Below are 14,897 nucleotides of genomic sequence, written 5' to 3'. Positions count from 1 at the left end.
TCTAATTTTTTGGCGACGCATTTGTGCAAGGATCAACGCATCGCCTTGTAGGTGGTCGATAGGTTTGGACAAAAACTCAATGTCCTTTTCCATTTGCCGCGCCTCTTGCATCTCGTTAAATTTTTTGGTTTTGGCCACTCGTTCCTTCATGATCTCATAACGTTGGTGGCCGAGGTCGCGAATGTCTTGGAGACGACGGTTCATCTTCTCGAAATCTTCCTTTAACTCGAGATCGGAAGACGACTCGACCGTTTTTTTCCCGGTTCCCTTTCTTCTACCGGTGGGTCGGACCAACTCTTCTTGAATTCCCTCGTCAACGTCCACCGCCTCATTTAAATCAACATTGCGGGCATCCGATGTCGGAGTTGACGAGTCAACGGAGGAAAGTTTGCTACAAAAAAAAACCGGGCCCGTTTGAAAGTTTGCTACAAAAAAAAAATTAATAAGTTGTATGTTAAAAATTAAAGTAACAAAATAAGTAAAATAATATTTATATAAAATAGTTACCGGTCTCTTCGTCCTCCGAAATGTCGACAAACGTCCGAGTCAACGCGAATTCCTCTTCCTTCGTCCATTTAATGATATTTTTTGTACGCCGCGGTGCGTCCTTTTCCTTCTTCTTATGCGACCTTTTGCGGTGTTTCGATGTTTCTTGCACCGGTTCGGGTTGCGTCTCCGGTACGACTTCCACATCGGGTTCGGCTTCGGGTTGTGACGGTTGAGACCCGCCGGCTTGACCATAGCCGAAAGTGGGAGGAACAAACGGAGGGGCGCCACTCAAGTAAGCCGCGTAAGTTAAAAAGCTCGGGTCCATGTCTTGAAGGTTGTATGGGGTTTGCGGTTGGGTTGTGTTCGGGTTCGTGGGTCTTGCAGGGACACCAAAAGAGGGGCGGTATGGATGCATGATTGTATAAAAATTAGAAGAAAGTGGGTTTTTTTTTATAAAAATTAGAAGAAAGTGGGAGAGAGTGGGTTTTTTATAGAAAGTGGGAATATTTTAAATTAAAAAAAAAATTAAACAATGTTACCGTTGTCAAACGGTCAAGTGGGCCCCCTCTCTTTTTTAAGCGTTATAATCAAAACGCCGGAGGAATTTTTTTTTCAAAAATCACGCCCCAAAACGCCCCGTGTAATGGGGGTTTGGGCGTTATAAGGCGTTATTTTGCAATTTTTTTTTTAAAAAAAACGCCCCACTACGGGCGGTCTTACTAGTGATGACAACCATGTTGAGGCTTCTTTTCTCTGCTAAGCATGGCGTGACAGACCCAACTCCATATAAGACCATATGTAATGGGGCTTTATAAGGGCATGAAAGATTTTGATAATGCCCTTACACCATTACTCATGGGCATTATAGGGGCATGAAGAGTGAGGGGCATTTCTATAATAATGCCCAAAGAGAAGAAAAATAATGGAAAATAATAAATGAAATGGGCATTAACCATTACACCTTTTTTAAAAGGGCATTATGATGATGATATGGTGAAAAATGCCCCTTAATGGGCATTAACCATTACCTATGGTCTAATGGTATTTGGGAGCTTTATATGGTATATTTATATTTGCTTCTACTTGATTGCTAGTTTTGAAAAAATAGTTCTGGACTTGAAAGTATGTGTACTTTATTTGTGATATGTTTTTCAAATATGAACCAAGTGGTGATTTCTATTAGATGAAAATGATATATATATATATATATATATATATATATATATATATATATATATATATATATATATATATATATATTTGTAAATGTATGTAGTTTAGCTCATCTTTTTATGTTAAAACTATTTTATACTTAAAACCTATCACATTTCATTCATTTCAAGTTTATAAATAAAGGTGTTTTTTTAATATGATTTCATTATTACACATGTTTTTTTATTAAATTTAATATAGAAGAACCTCTGCCGTCGTCATCATCACTATACCGTTGTTGCGGCCCCTTATTAGGTATTTTGGTATAGAAGAACCTCTGGGCGATGATGTGGTGATGGACGCACGGACAGTGGTGGTTGGGAGCATGGGCGCAGCATAGTGGGGGCGGGGGGCGGCCGACCCCCGAACTTTTCGCTCCAGTAATAGAGAGTATGTAGTTTTCATATAGAAATTTTTGAGTATATACGTTTTTTGACCCCCGGTTTTATAGAAAATTTTGGGTATATATGTTTTCGACCTTCCGGTCGAAAATCTCAAGCTTCGCCACTGGTTGGGAGCTTACAACAGGGGTGTTGTCAATTGTGATCAGACATCTATGTGTCCAGATCTAAACTGATTGAGGGACGGTGACAAGATTTCAAGCAGTTCAAGGAGCAACAAGGGTGTGTGTGTGGGTTCAGGTGACGACAACTGAGGGTTTCAACTGGATAGGGCCACTGGTTGAGTTCCAGTGAAATCTGTGTCTCCCGCGAAGCACCTATGAGACTCCGACGATCTAAAAACCACCTTGTAAGTCGCTCCTCTAACCCGATGTACATTGTTCTGGGCTAAACTTTTTGGTTGGAGTTTGCTAGTGACGATGATGGTGTCGATTACTGTTTGGGTTCGTTTTTGGCAACCGAGCCGCTGGGCAGCAGCGGTTTCGGTCGTGATGGTTTTGGTTAAATTGGATACGGGTCAAACTTCGGTCAACGGGAACAGTCGGTCAAACGGGTCAACTGGTCAAAGCTGGTCAACTATGATCAAACCAGTCAACTGTGGTCAAACACGAGTCAAATGAGAAATATTAAAGCTTAAAATAAAACAAAAAGGAAATGACAAAATTGCCCCTGACAAACAGAGTTCATTGGATAGGGTTAAGTCAGCTGGACTAAAATGTCAATGTTAAAAACTTTTTGAACCCATAGACGATAAATGAAACCATTAGAATAAAGTGGTAAAATGACCAAACGACTAAAATGACATTTTACTCTTTTGGTGGAATGTGGATAAACCTTTCAACTCTGAATGGACCCGGCTAAAACCCGGACCGACGAGAACCGATACCTATAAATGCAACCTGATCCTCAACCTCCACATAACCGCTTTCATGATCTGGTTTGCATTTTATGGTTGCTTTCAAATTTTCTGTGAGAAAATGAGTTGGGTTTTTGTTAGTTTTGTCAGCCAGATGAAAGATAAAGAAGAACCAAAACATGCGTGCAAAGAAGACATGAACAACACTTCAATTCTGCAATTCAATATCTCATTTCTGCACAAGGTAGCCTTCTAATTTATCCTTCCTTTTGATGAACTGATTGTGTTATTTCAACTTCTAACACCTGATTAGTTCACAAAATGTATATCCTAAAGCCAAGCTAACAATGTTGATTAGTTTAAAATATATGCACGTCAGGTGTTTGATGAAATGCTTGTGTGAGATAAAGCCTTTAAAGTTGGGTAATGTTCTTTAATCAGCAGCCTAATGTTATCATGTTATCATCATAACCATAATTTTCTAGCAACGAATGAAACTCATGTCAGTTAGTTCTGTTATATTTTACTATCTTGCTCACTACCTCAATTTGGGCGACACTACAGAAGAATTCAAAGAGGAATTTGGAAATTCTAACTCAAGAACACATTTGTCTTTTACTCTTTTATTGCTTTTCTTTCTTAAAACATTCTAATTAGTTCGAAATCTTTCTCTAGGTGTTAAATATATAATTATCAATAAGCGTTTACGAAGGAAACAATGGTGATACGGTGGTTTAAAAGGTCGTTGGGGAGGGGGAATGAGGATCGCATTTGAGATCGGCATTTTTACCCTCCAACATCTTTTAAATGACAGACGGAATTTATTGAAAAACCAACCAGAACCTAGAAAATACAATGCACCAAAACAAGAACACACAATATCAAACCAACAATAACACCAAAGATAACTCAAAATAACCAAGAAAACAAAACAAAGAACACCAGCCCTCTATGGACCTCATATTGTTTATTCTTTAGAAAGATCGACTCCACCAGTTTGTAGTAAGCATTGGCAATGCAACTGTATGCGTCTAAGCCAAGCTAGCCAGGCTGGCACCACAACTAGCCATAAACTTGGCACTCTGTTTAGCCAATTGCAGTTGTTGTTGAGCCAGTCGATTTTGTAACTGAAGCCTTTGGAGTTCGGCTTGTGCGTCAAGAATGCTATAACTTTGTGCCATGGAAGGATCTTGAGCAGTAGAATTGTCGGAACTTGTTGGAATGGAAACAGGTTTGTTTTGAGTTCTTGAAGGATCTTGGGCGGAAGGAATTGGATTCTGTGGATAATCAGTGGGAATAGGAATAGAAGGTCCAGTTTGTGCCACAGATGGATATTCAGCACTAGAATTGTGGGAACTTGTTGGAATGGAAACAGGAGGCCGGTTTTGAGGCATCAAAGGATCAGAAGCAAATGGGACATGGTGATCCATGTTGGAATACCGTACTCCATTCCATCCTTGTGGAACGAGTTCTTGAAACTGATGAGCGTTCTTCAAACTCGTAGCTCCGGAAATGGAATAAGCGCATTGGACATGAAGGTCGAATTCACAATCAGCACAGGAATAGGAAAAGCCGGTTCCGATGCTCTGACAGGAATTGCAGTAAAAGGAATTAGAGGGGTAAGTTGGGCAAGGAACCAAAGTGAGGGGATGAGTAGGGTGAGACGGGTGTTTCAGGGACCGAGTGGCTCGGTAGCATTGGTCATGCAGAAAGAAGTTGCATTGCCAGCAAACGTATACGATTCCGGTGGCAGAAGAATGGCAAGCAGAGCACGAGACTTCGATGCCTTGGGGCATCTGGTGCATGATCAGGTTGTGCAAGTGACTGAAATGCTTGAACCCTTGATCCATCTTCGGTCCTGAATGTGTTTGTGGGTGCAATGGGAAAGAGATTATACGATGATATATGCATGGATGTTTGATTTAGTTATATATATCTTCAAATAGCCATGGTATGGAATTGGTCAGAATGCCAACTCTTTCCTGCTAGAGATTCCTCTTGTTGAGAAGCTAGAGATTCCTCTTCCTGCTAGAGATTCCTCTTGTTGAGAAGTTGACTTTGTAATCGAATTAGTACTACCCTTTCAGGTTCTTCCCAATGATTGATGAGCTAGTTGACTACAATTTGATGTTTAATATAGTGATATATATCTTCAAATAACTTAGTTTAGTGCATACTTTATGAGTCATTTGACAATTTACTCAACTTACAATAATGTTTACAGGTTATTCTAAAGCTTAATATGTATCTTTATTCCAATATGATTTTACTAAAAACGGACTTGTATTCAAGTTTAATAACGTAAACTATATCGAGTAACAAGACCAAACGTATATCCGCATTATGGAGGAAAGGATTTTCAACCTTAATCTTTAAAACTTGCCAAAACCAGCATTTAAGATTAAATTAGTTACGGGTTTCATCCTTTATCACTAACCCAGTTATTAATCCTTGTTAAATGGCCTCACATGCATAGCATGTGAGGGTAAAACCGTCTTTTCATGCTATAGCATCCCTTCTTCTTCTTCTTCTTCTTCTACCTCCTGCCTTCTTCATTTACAGGCACTTTTCTCAATTAATCTCATAGCTTCTTCAGCAGACTTGTTGTGATCTATGTGCTTTCAATATAGCCTGTTGGGTATTGCCATGTCGGCCTTAGTGATCCGACGGTGCTGAGTGGAAGGGCCGTCGCTCAACGGATAAACAATTAGGTATATTCACCTGTAAGACTGAATCCAGGGAATCTTGATACGGGAGTATATTCTGAGGTGGGACACCCGATTAAGTTAGTTCCTAAGACATTAATCTTATATCTTGAATCAGTTGAAGTTTGTGTAAAAATGTAAGCACAAAACATAAAATAATGCTTATATTAGTATCAATATAATCAAATAAAAGTTAAAAACATAAAGTTGCTACTCACAGAGTGGTGATTTCTATTTGATGAAAAACTGTTTTTTTAAATGTATGTAGTTTAACTCACCTTTTTATGTTGAAACTATTTTATACTTAAAAGTTAAAACCTATCACATTTCATTAATTTCAAGTTTATAAATAAAGATGTTTTTTTGTATTATGATTTCATGACTACACATGTTTTTGATTGAATTTGGTATAGAAGAAACTCTAGGTTTCCTAAGAAATAGTTTTAAAATATCTATGGCTTAATACTAAGCCTACCAAAAGAACAGGTCTTGTGAAACTGGGTTTGGATTAAAGCGGAGCGTGTGAAGCTGGATTTAGATTAAAACATATTGTTTTAAGAAAGTATCAATTTGGACTAGGATCAAAATGAGTTTTTCACCAATATGAGTTCGGGTCGAAACAAATGTTTTAGGATCAAGTGTATTAACATTCTATATTTGTTTTATGGTGACATTTTGCGATGATGGCAGCAATGATGATACAGACGATCGGTGGCGGTTTCAGCGACCCCTAGGTGATGGTGCCAGTGGCAACGTGGTTGTGATGGAGTGTTTCACTAATCAATATTCATTGTTAGCTATCCTTGATAGTTGATAGATCATTTCTTTGTTTTCAGTAGTATATAAAATAATAAAGACAACATTGGTAAAAAATGATATAATAGGAAACCCGCCTCTCCCCATTTCTTTAACTAACCTAGATAGTGCAATGTGATGGTTGTGTAAACCGCACAGTTAAGATTGATTTATTTAAACATTCAGTCATTTGTTTGAAATATGATCCATGCCCCTGAGGTTTGCAATTTGTTGCCATTTCCATCCAATTAGTTAACCCGTTTAATTGTAACGCTAAGTGAGAGGCAGTTTTGACTTTTTGCCTATGTAACTGAGGTGTATTTTAGACATTTTACTACGAGCCACCACCACCACTGGTCCACTAGAACGACAACACCACCGCCACCAACACACTATCACTTCAACCTTCACGTCCGAAAGCTAGACCTCCACATGCGTCAAACATTCGAAAACCCTAACCATCACCATCACTGCCGCGCACCATAGCTGCCATAACCACCACAGAGAACCGACTACCGACGGATCTAGGGTTCAGATGAGAATTATATAATTATCAATAAGGGTTTACGAAGGACACAGTGGTGATATGGTGGTTTACAAGGTCCTTGGGGAGGAGGAATGGGGATCGCGTTTGAGGTCGGCATTTTTACCCTTCGACATCTTTTAAATGGCAGACGAAATGCATTGAAAAACCAGCCAGAATCTAGAAAACACAATGCACCAAAACAAGAACACAATATCAAACCAACAACACCACCAAAGATAACTCTGTAACAACCAAGAAAACAATACAAAGAACACCAGCCCTCTATGGACCTCTCATTATTTATTCTTTAGAAAGATCGACTCCATCAGTTTGTAGTAATCATTGGCAATGCAACTATACGCATCTAAACCAAACTAGCCAGGCTCGCAGCACAACTAGCTATAAACTGGGCACTCTGTCGAGATATTTGCATTTGCAACTGAAGCCTTTGGAGTTGGGCTTGTGTGTCAAGAAGATGGGCTTGTGTGTCAAGAAGGCTATCTCTTTCACACTCTTCACAATCCCAACAACCCAAATGTGTGCCATATTGACATGGTTCACAGTAGTACATCCAACGGTCCTTCTGGACTTCCCCATGACAAACATCACAGTAGAAGTCTTCATCTTTCACCGGACACGAATAAAATAACTTAAGCTCATGCTTGTGATCGGCCCGCTTTACTCTTTCAGCTAAGCTTACACATGTGATGTGCAGATCATATGTACAAATAGAACAGTGATAGGTAAAACCTGTACCATCACTACAACATGCATTGCAAGTAAATTCACCATCTTTATTGTCGTAAGGCGCTAACGGGAGGAGGGTTAGAGGGTGTTCCGGATGTGACTTGTGAATGATCTCTCTTTTTAAATGAAAGCATGATTCGTGAAGATGAAAGTCGCAATCTGGTTCAACACATTTATAGCCGTTGCCAACCAGTGTGTCTTCACATCCTGAACAAATAACCTCATTTTCTTCATCTTCTTGTAAGTTGACTCTAGACAATTTGTGGGGGTGGCTGAAATGCATTACTTCTTTATCTTTCGGTCCATTTTGAGGCGTTGAATGATCATGAGAGCTAGAGATCGACTCTGATGGATTAGTGGGAATAGAAACAGAAGGTCCATTTTGTGCCACAGAAGGATATTGAGCACTAGAATTGTGGGAACTTGTTGGAATGGAAACAGGTCTGTTTTGAGACATTGAAGGATCTTGGGCGGATGGAATTGAATTCTGTGGATAGCCAGTGGGAACGGAAACAAAAGGTCCAGTTTGTGCCACAGAAGGATATTGAGCACTAGAACTGTAAGAACTTGTTGGGATGGAAACAGGTCTGTTTCGAGACACTGAAGGATCTTGGGTGGAAGGAATTGGATTCTGTGGATTGTTGGGTTAATCTTGATGGGCCAAACGGGTGTGAGTCAACCCATGGAGTAAGTTAGGGGTCAGCATAGAAAAAGTCTAGTTTTAACCGAATAATATGGAGATAATGGATGTGAACGTGGCAGTCAGTTACTAAGTTTAGGGTTAGTGATTTACGTGCATCTATTTTGTTTTTACTATTATAAATAGCATAGTTGTAGTAGGTTATTTTGTACCCTTTTCATTGAATATACAGTGAGTTAATTAGTTCATCTTTTTTTCGTGAGTTTGTGTGTGAAATTCAGTGTGTGTTTATTGGGGCCTGTAACCAACAATTGGTATCAGAGCCTGGGGCTCGTCGAGAAGCGGGTTTGAAGATCAGAGGGAGCCTCCGCCGCCGGCGGGTGTGTCGGTCGGTGGAGGGCAGACGTGAAAGAATGTTGTAGCCGTGCTAGGAGAAAGAGAAAGAAGACGGTGGCGGTTGCCAACCAGACTAGAAGAAAGTAAGACCGGGGAAGATCATTGACATCGCCGGAGAAGATGACCGTTGCCGGAAATTATTTTCTGGCGTGAGACCGAAAAGACCGGCGAGAAGAGACCGAAGCCGTAGTAGACCGAACGGCTTGAAAGAAAGACCGAAGAAAGAGACCGACACAGGTGACCATAGACCGAAGGCTCACCTAAAGAAGACCGCCGTTGGAAAGCTTGTTCCGACGGGAGACATAGAAGACCGTGACCGCTGCCGGAAAGAGAGTACCGGTGGGAAACAGAGAAGGCTGCTATTGACCGACAAGCCGCAAAAAGACCGAACGACATGACCGAGACCGTGGGTGTGACAATGAACGGAGATTCACACCAAGATAGACCGAGAAAGGCCGTAGACCGAAAGAAGCTTTTATTGAAGAAAGCTTAGACCGAATGATCGAAAGAAAGACCGAGATTGTGAAGCAATCGAAATCTGTGAAGGAACAAGAACACGAAGAAGTGAGAAATGTGATGATCTGTGTGATCACTAAAGGGTTCTACGTGAGCCGTACAACGAATCTGTGTCATTCGTTGAGTCTAGTTGAAGAAGAATTCTACTGTGAATCGGTTGAGAAGAAGAGATAAAGAGGTGTGTTCTACGTGAAGAAAAGCTAAGAATCTGTGTGATTCATTGGTGTCTATCAAGCACCGAGTTCTATGTTAACATTGAAGAAGAGACGCAATTGAAGATCAGTGGTATAGTGCAGTCAAAAGGAGTTTCTTTTTAGCTTGAATATACTATGAGATTAGGAGTGTGTCGGATCTACGTGAACCGATAAAGAAAGGACGAGTCGGCTGAGGCGACAAAGCAAGAAGAAGCCATCTTTGGGAAGGCGAACGAGAGCAACGAATCTGTGTGGTTCGAAGGATCAAGAGGTAAGAACCGAGATCGAGACGACGGGGTGACCGATGATGAAACGGTTTAAGAGATCAAGATTAAGGGGGTGAATGTTGGGTTAATCTTGATGGGCCAAACGGGTGTGAGTCAACCCATGGAGTAAGTTAGGGGTCAGCATAGAAAAAGTCTAGTTTTAACCGAATAATATGGAGATAATGGATGTGAACGTGGCAGTCAGTTACTAAGTTTAGGGTTAGTGATTTACGTGCATCTATTTTGTTTTTACTATTATAAATAGCATAGTTGTAGTAGGTTATTTTGTACCCTTTTCATTGAATATACAGTGAGTTAATTAGTTCATCTTTTTTTCGTGAGTTTGTGTGTGAAATTCAGTGTGTGTTTATTGGGGCCTGTAACCAACATGGATAGTCAGTGGGAATAGAAACAGAAGGTCCAATTTGAGCGATGGAAGGATACTGGACACCAGAAATCCGATTCTGAGAACCCATTGGAATGGAAACAGAAGGGTCGTCTTGAGGCATTGAAGGATCTTGACTGCTAGGAATCGCATTTGGCGGATAGTTAGTGGGAAACGAAACAGAAGGTCCGGTTTGAGCCATGGAAGGATGCTGGGCACTAGAAATCCGATCATGAGAACTCGCTGGAATGGAAACAGAAGGCCGGTCTTGAGGCAGTACAGGATCATGACTGCTAGAAATCGTAGTTGGCGGATAATTAGGGGGAATAGAAACAGAAGGTCCAGTCTGATCCACGGAAGAATATTGACCATTATCAAGCGGGTTCTGAAAATTCGTGGGAATCGAAACAGAAGCTAGATTATGAGCCATGAATGGATCCTGGGAAGTAGTAGTTAAATTCTGATTATGCGGTGGAACGAAACCACATGCTAGATCATGACCAGAAACGGTATTTAGAGGCATGTAATGATTCTGGGCACTAGCGAATGGAATTGGAGAACTTTCAGGAACAGAAGCAAACGGGACATGGTGATCAATGCTAGAATTTTGTACTCCATTCCAACCTTGTGGAACAAGTTCTTGAAACGGGTGTGCATTTTTTAAACTTGTAGCTCCGGAAATGGAATAAGCGCATTGGACATGAAGGTCGAATTCACAATCAGCACAGGAATAGGAGAAACCGGTTCCGACGATATTACAAGAATTGCAGTAAAAGGAATTAGAGTGGTAAGTCGGGTAAGGAACCAAAGTGAGGGGATGAGGAGGGTGAGATGGGTGTTTCAGGGACCGAGTGGCTCGGTAGCATTGTTCGTGCAGGAAGAAGTTGCATTGCCAGCAAACGTATACGGTTGCGGTGGCGGAAGAGTGGCAACCGGAGCATGAGACTTCGACGCCTTCTGGCATGTGGTGCATGATCAGGTTGTGCAAGTGGCTGAAATGCTTGAACCCTTGATCCATTTATGTGAATGTGTTTGTGGGTGGAATTGGAAAGAGAGAGTATATGAAGATAAATAGATGGAATGGAAGTGGTTGATCATGTGCAAGTAGCCATGAATGGAATGGAGTTGAATTGGTCAGATTGACAACTAGAGATTCTTCTTGTCTATCTAGAAGTTGACTTTGTAATGTTATGAGGATTTTGGTGGCCAACAACTGATCGATATATTGATGAAGTAAACGGATCTAATTACAACTTGTTCGTGAGGATAAAGTTTCCATAACTCAACATAAATTTAAAGTTTTGACAACTTTTTTATAAGAGTTAAATGCCATTTTAGTCCCTGTGCTTTGGGCCATTTTCCCAGCTTAGTCCAAAGGTTTCATTTTTAACCTATGGGTCCAAAAAGGTTTCACCGTTGCCATTTTAGTCCACTGGTTAACTTCATCCGCTATTTCTGTTAACGATAAGGGCAATTCGGTTGCTCTTCTCGTTAACAGAAAAAATGGATGAAATTAACACAGTGGACTAAAATGGCAACGGTGAAACATTTTTGGACCCACAGGGGAAAAATAAAACCTTTGGACTAAACTGACAAAATGGGCCAAACCACAGGGACTAAAATGACATTTAACTCTTTTTATAAAAATAACCTTTGGTATACCGTGTACTACATTTGTTTCGTAGTGCCAAGAACCGTTAATTTAGTGAAATATATCTTCAAATAACTTAATTTAGTACTTTTGAGAGTCATTTGACAATTTTACTTCAAGTTACAGCAACGTTTACCGATTCTTCGCAGTTATTTATAATTATGATGTTATATTTGTAAAAAAGTCTAGCAATACCAAGACTTTTTACACAACGATGATATACTTTTTATAATAACGGCAAATCCAGTGGCCGTGATTATATTGGTTGCATCTTTGATCTTTGATATTTGTTTTTAAACAGCAATATTTTTTTTATGGTAACTTTCATATCATGTACTTTAACTTTCACTTAAAATCATAAACACTTCGTATTTACATCGAGATAGATGGTAAACGGGCAACAAGCTGCACTGCTACCCCTTTTTGAATAGCAATATGGTAAACGGGCAACAAGCTGCACTGCTACCCCAAACTTTTTGCTCACTAGTGTCTGGTATATAGTTTTCGTATAGAATTTTTTAGGTATATACGTTTTCGACCCCCTGGTTTTATATTTTTTATTAGGTATATACGTTTCGACCCCCGGTCGAAAATCTCTAGTAACTACGACTGGCCACAATTGCAATTACTATCAGCAGTAACTTAGGCGATCAAAAGTTGCAGAAGCCATATTACTGATGAGTTGAAGGAGTACTTACTCCCATAGTTTCTAGTCAAGATAACCTAATAACTCTCAACCATTTTAACCGTCAATGACACACTCTTTCGCGAAACATTGTGTCATTTCAACTGAATGTTAGGTTTATTTCTAATACAAAACACATAATTCATTCTTGAGCTCTCTGAATTATCCGATTAAGATTTTGATAGTTAACTTACACCATTTAGAGGCATATCTAGGAACACTCCAAACTACAAAAACTGCGATAACAATAACTGAAATATAGTCAAGCCAAGAAAAACAGACCATACTTATAGATTTGTTCACATGTAAATAACTATGACACCATTGTCACGTAAGCTTCCTAAATAGATTCCTCCATGCTGTAGAACTCTCATGGCGCCAAGCTAGCGATGCTCGCACCCATACCAGCTATCATCTGAGCAAGCTGTTGATTCATTTGCATTTCCAGCTGAAGCCTCTGGAGCTGCACTTGAGTATCCATAACGCTATCCCTTTGGCGTTTTTCACCCTTCACACAACCCAAATGCGTTTCGAAATCGCAAGACTCACAGTAGTACGCCCAACGATCCTTTTGGATAGCTCCTTGACAAACATCACATGAAACCGTAAACTCTTCACCTTTCACCGGACACGAGTAGAACAATTTAAGCGCATGCTCATGATCGGCCCGTTTCACTGTTTCAGGCAAGCTTACACATTGAACGTGCAGATCAAATTCACAAACAGAACAGTGATAGGTAAAACCTCTACCGTTACCAAAACATGCACTACAAGCAAATTCGCGGTTTTTATTATTGTAAGGCGAGAATGGGAGGAGCTTTAGAGGGTGTCCCGGGTGTGACTTGTGCTGGATTTCATTTTTCAAATGAAAGCATGGTTCATGAAGATGAAAGTTGCAATTTGGTTCCGAACATGAAAAGCCCTTGCCAATTAGATTATCTTCACATCCAGAGCAAACAACCTTATTTTCTTTATTTAAATTTACTATAGATAAATTGTGGGGGTGGCTGAAATGGATTATTGAGCTTGTGGGTGTAGAAATGGATGGATTTGGGGCCGTAGGAATTGAATTCTGGCGGCCAGGCGGAATGGAATTAACATAAGTATGATCATGAGGATTTGAATGATATTTCACATGTGAAATGGGTGGGTTTTGGGTAGTAGGAATTGAACTCGGGTAGCTAGGTGGAATGGAATTAACATAAGCATGATCATTAAGATTAGAATGAATATTGTGGGCATGGGTGAATGGAATTGAATGACTATCAGGAACAGAAACAAAGGGGACATTATTAGCCATGTTGGAATTGTGCACTCCATTCCAACTTGTAGCTCCGGAAATGGAATACGCGCATTGGACATGAAGGTCGAATTCGCAGTCAGCGCATGAATAGGAGAAGCCGGTTCCCTTGATTCGACAGGAATCGCAGTAAAAGGAATTAGAGGGGTAGGTTGGGTAAGGAACCAAAGTGAGGGAATGAAGAGGGTGTGACGGGTGTTTCAGGGACCGAGTGGCTCGGTAGCATTGATCGTGCAGGAAGAAGTTGCACTGCCAGCAAACGTATACGGTTCCATTGGCAGAAGAATGGCAACCGGAGCACGAGACTTCGGTGCCTTCTGGTATTTGGTGCATGACTAGATTGTGCAAGTGACTGAAATGCTTGTACCCTTGATCCATCTTTCTGAATGTGTTTGTGGGTGATATTGGAAAGATACTATATGAAGATAAACAGATTCAAGTAGTTGTTGTATAAGTAGTTATTGAATTGGTCAGAATGCCATTTTCTACTAGAGATTGTTCAATTCTTATGTACAAGTTGACTTTATAATGTTAATAATTTTTGTTTAATCTTTATAAACACTTCTTACTCAAATACAAAGTAATGCTTATCATAATGTGTGTGTCCACACGCGTATGAAAACGCATAACAAATCAAAGATTAGTGGGTAAGAGGCGTTGATAGCTGAAAGACAAAACGGTACATGCACTAATCGGTCTTTGTCCCGGTTGCTGAGTGTTATGTGCCTTATGTCCAAGGCTTGATGCAAAACTACTATCGAGCCGGAGGTCTCACTGGAAGCAGCCTCTCTATTCCTACGGGGTAGAGGTAAGGCTGTCTACATCTCTTACCCTCCTCAGACCCTACCTTTGCTTTGCTATTGGTGGGATTTAGTGAGTATGATGCTGATGATGCTGAGGGGTAACAATCTACTACTAGAAAACCGGCCATTTGCGACCACCTTTTGGTCACAAATCTGTCGCAAATGGCTATCGGCAGCTTCGCGCTTGTTGCTGTTTAATAACATGAAATAAAAGTCAAAGTCAGCTCTTTCAAGTGGCAATAGTTTAAGCATTGCAAATCGCAATGGAATTGGAATTGGAATCGGACTTGGTCTACCAAATAAATGTTAGATTGTCAACTCTAATTCCCA

General features: G+C 40.3%; 4 protein-coding genes across 4 annotated transcripts; all 4 read right to left on the bottom strand.

The window, feature by feature from the left end:
* Positions 1 to 3,611: 3,611 nt before the first annotated feature.
* On the bottom strand, positions 3,612 to 5,124 carry LOC110915536. Its single transcript, XM_022160256.2, has one exon. The coding sequence runs from the start codon at positions 4,806 to 4,808 to the stop codon at positions 3,990 to 3,992; it is 819 nt and encodes a 272-aa protein (XP_022015948.1). The 5' UTR covers positions 4,809 to 5,124; the 3' UTR covers positions 3,612 to 3,989.
* A 2,224-nt stretch (positions 5,125 to 7,348) lies between these two features.
* On the bottom strand, positions 7,349 to 8,188 carry LOC110915537. Its single transcript, XM_022160257.2, has one exon. It carries the CDS (start codon positions 8,186 to 8,188, stop codon positions 7,349 to 7,351), a length of 840 nt encoding a protein of 279 aa, XP_022015949.1.
* A 1,883-nt stretch (positions 8,189 to 10,071) lies between these two features.
* Positions 10,072 to 11,250, bottom strand: LOC110915535 (SH3 domain-containing protein C23A1.17-like). Its single transcript, XM_022160254.2, has one exon. It carries the CDS (start codon positions 11,144 to 11,146, stop codon positions 10,100 to 10,102), a length of 1,047 nt encoding a protein of 348 aa, XP_022015946.1. The 5' UTR covers positions 11,147 to 11,250; the 3' UTR covers positions 10,072 to 10,099.
* Positions 11,251 to 12,605: 1,355 nt separating this feature from the next.
* On the bottom strand, positions 12,606 to 14,218 carry LOC110915533. Its single transcript, XM_022160252.2, has one exon. It carries the CDS (start codon positions 14,140 to 14,142, stop codon positions 12,835 to 12,837), a length of 1,308 nt encoding a protein of 435 aa, XP_022015944.1. The 5' UTR covers positions 14,143 to 14,218; the 3' UTR covers positions 12,606 to 12,834.
* Between the last annotated feature and the right edge of the window lie 679 nt (positions 14,219 to 14,897).

Source organism: Helianthus annuus, chromosome 16 (genome assembly GCF_002127325.2).
Source record: "Helianthus annuus cultivar XRQ/B chromosome 16, HanXRQr2.0-SUNRISE, whole genome shotgun sequence".
Taxonomy (NCBI): Eukaryota; Viridiplantae; Streptophyta; class Magnoliopsida; order Asterales; family Asteraceae; genus Helianthus; species Helianthus annuus.
Note: the sequence above shows the minus strand (reverse complement) of the source record. Positions and strands in the feature narration are given on the sequence as shown.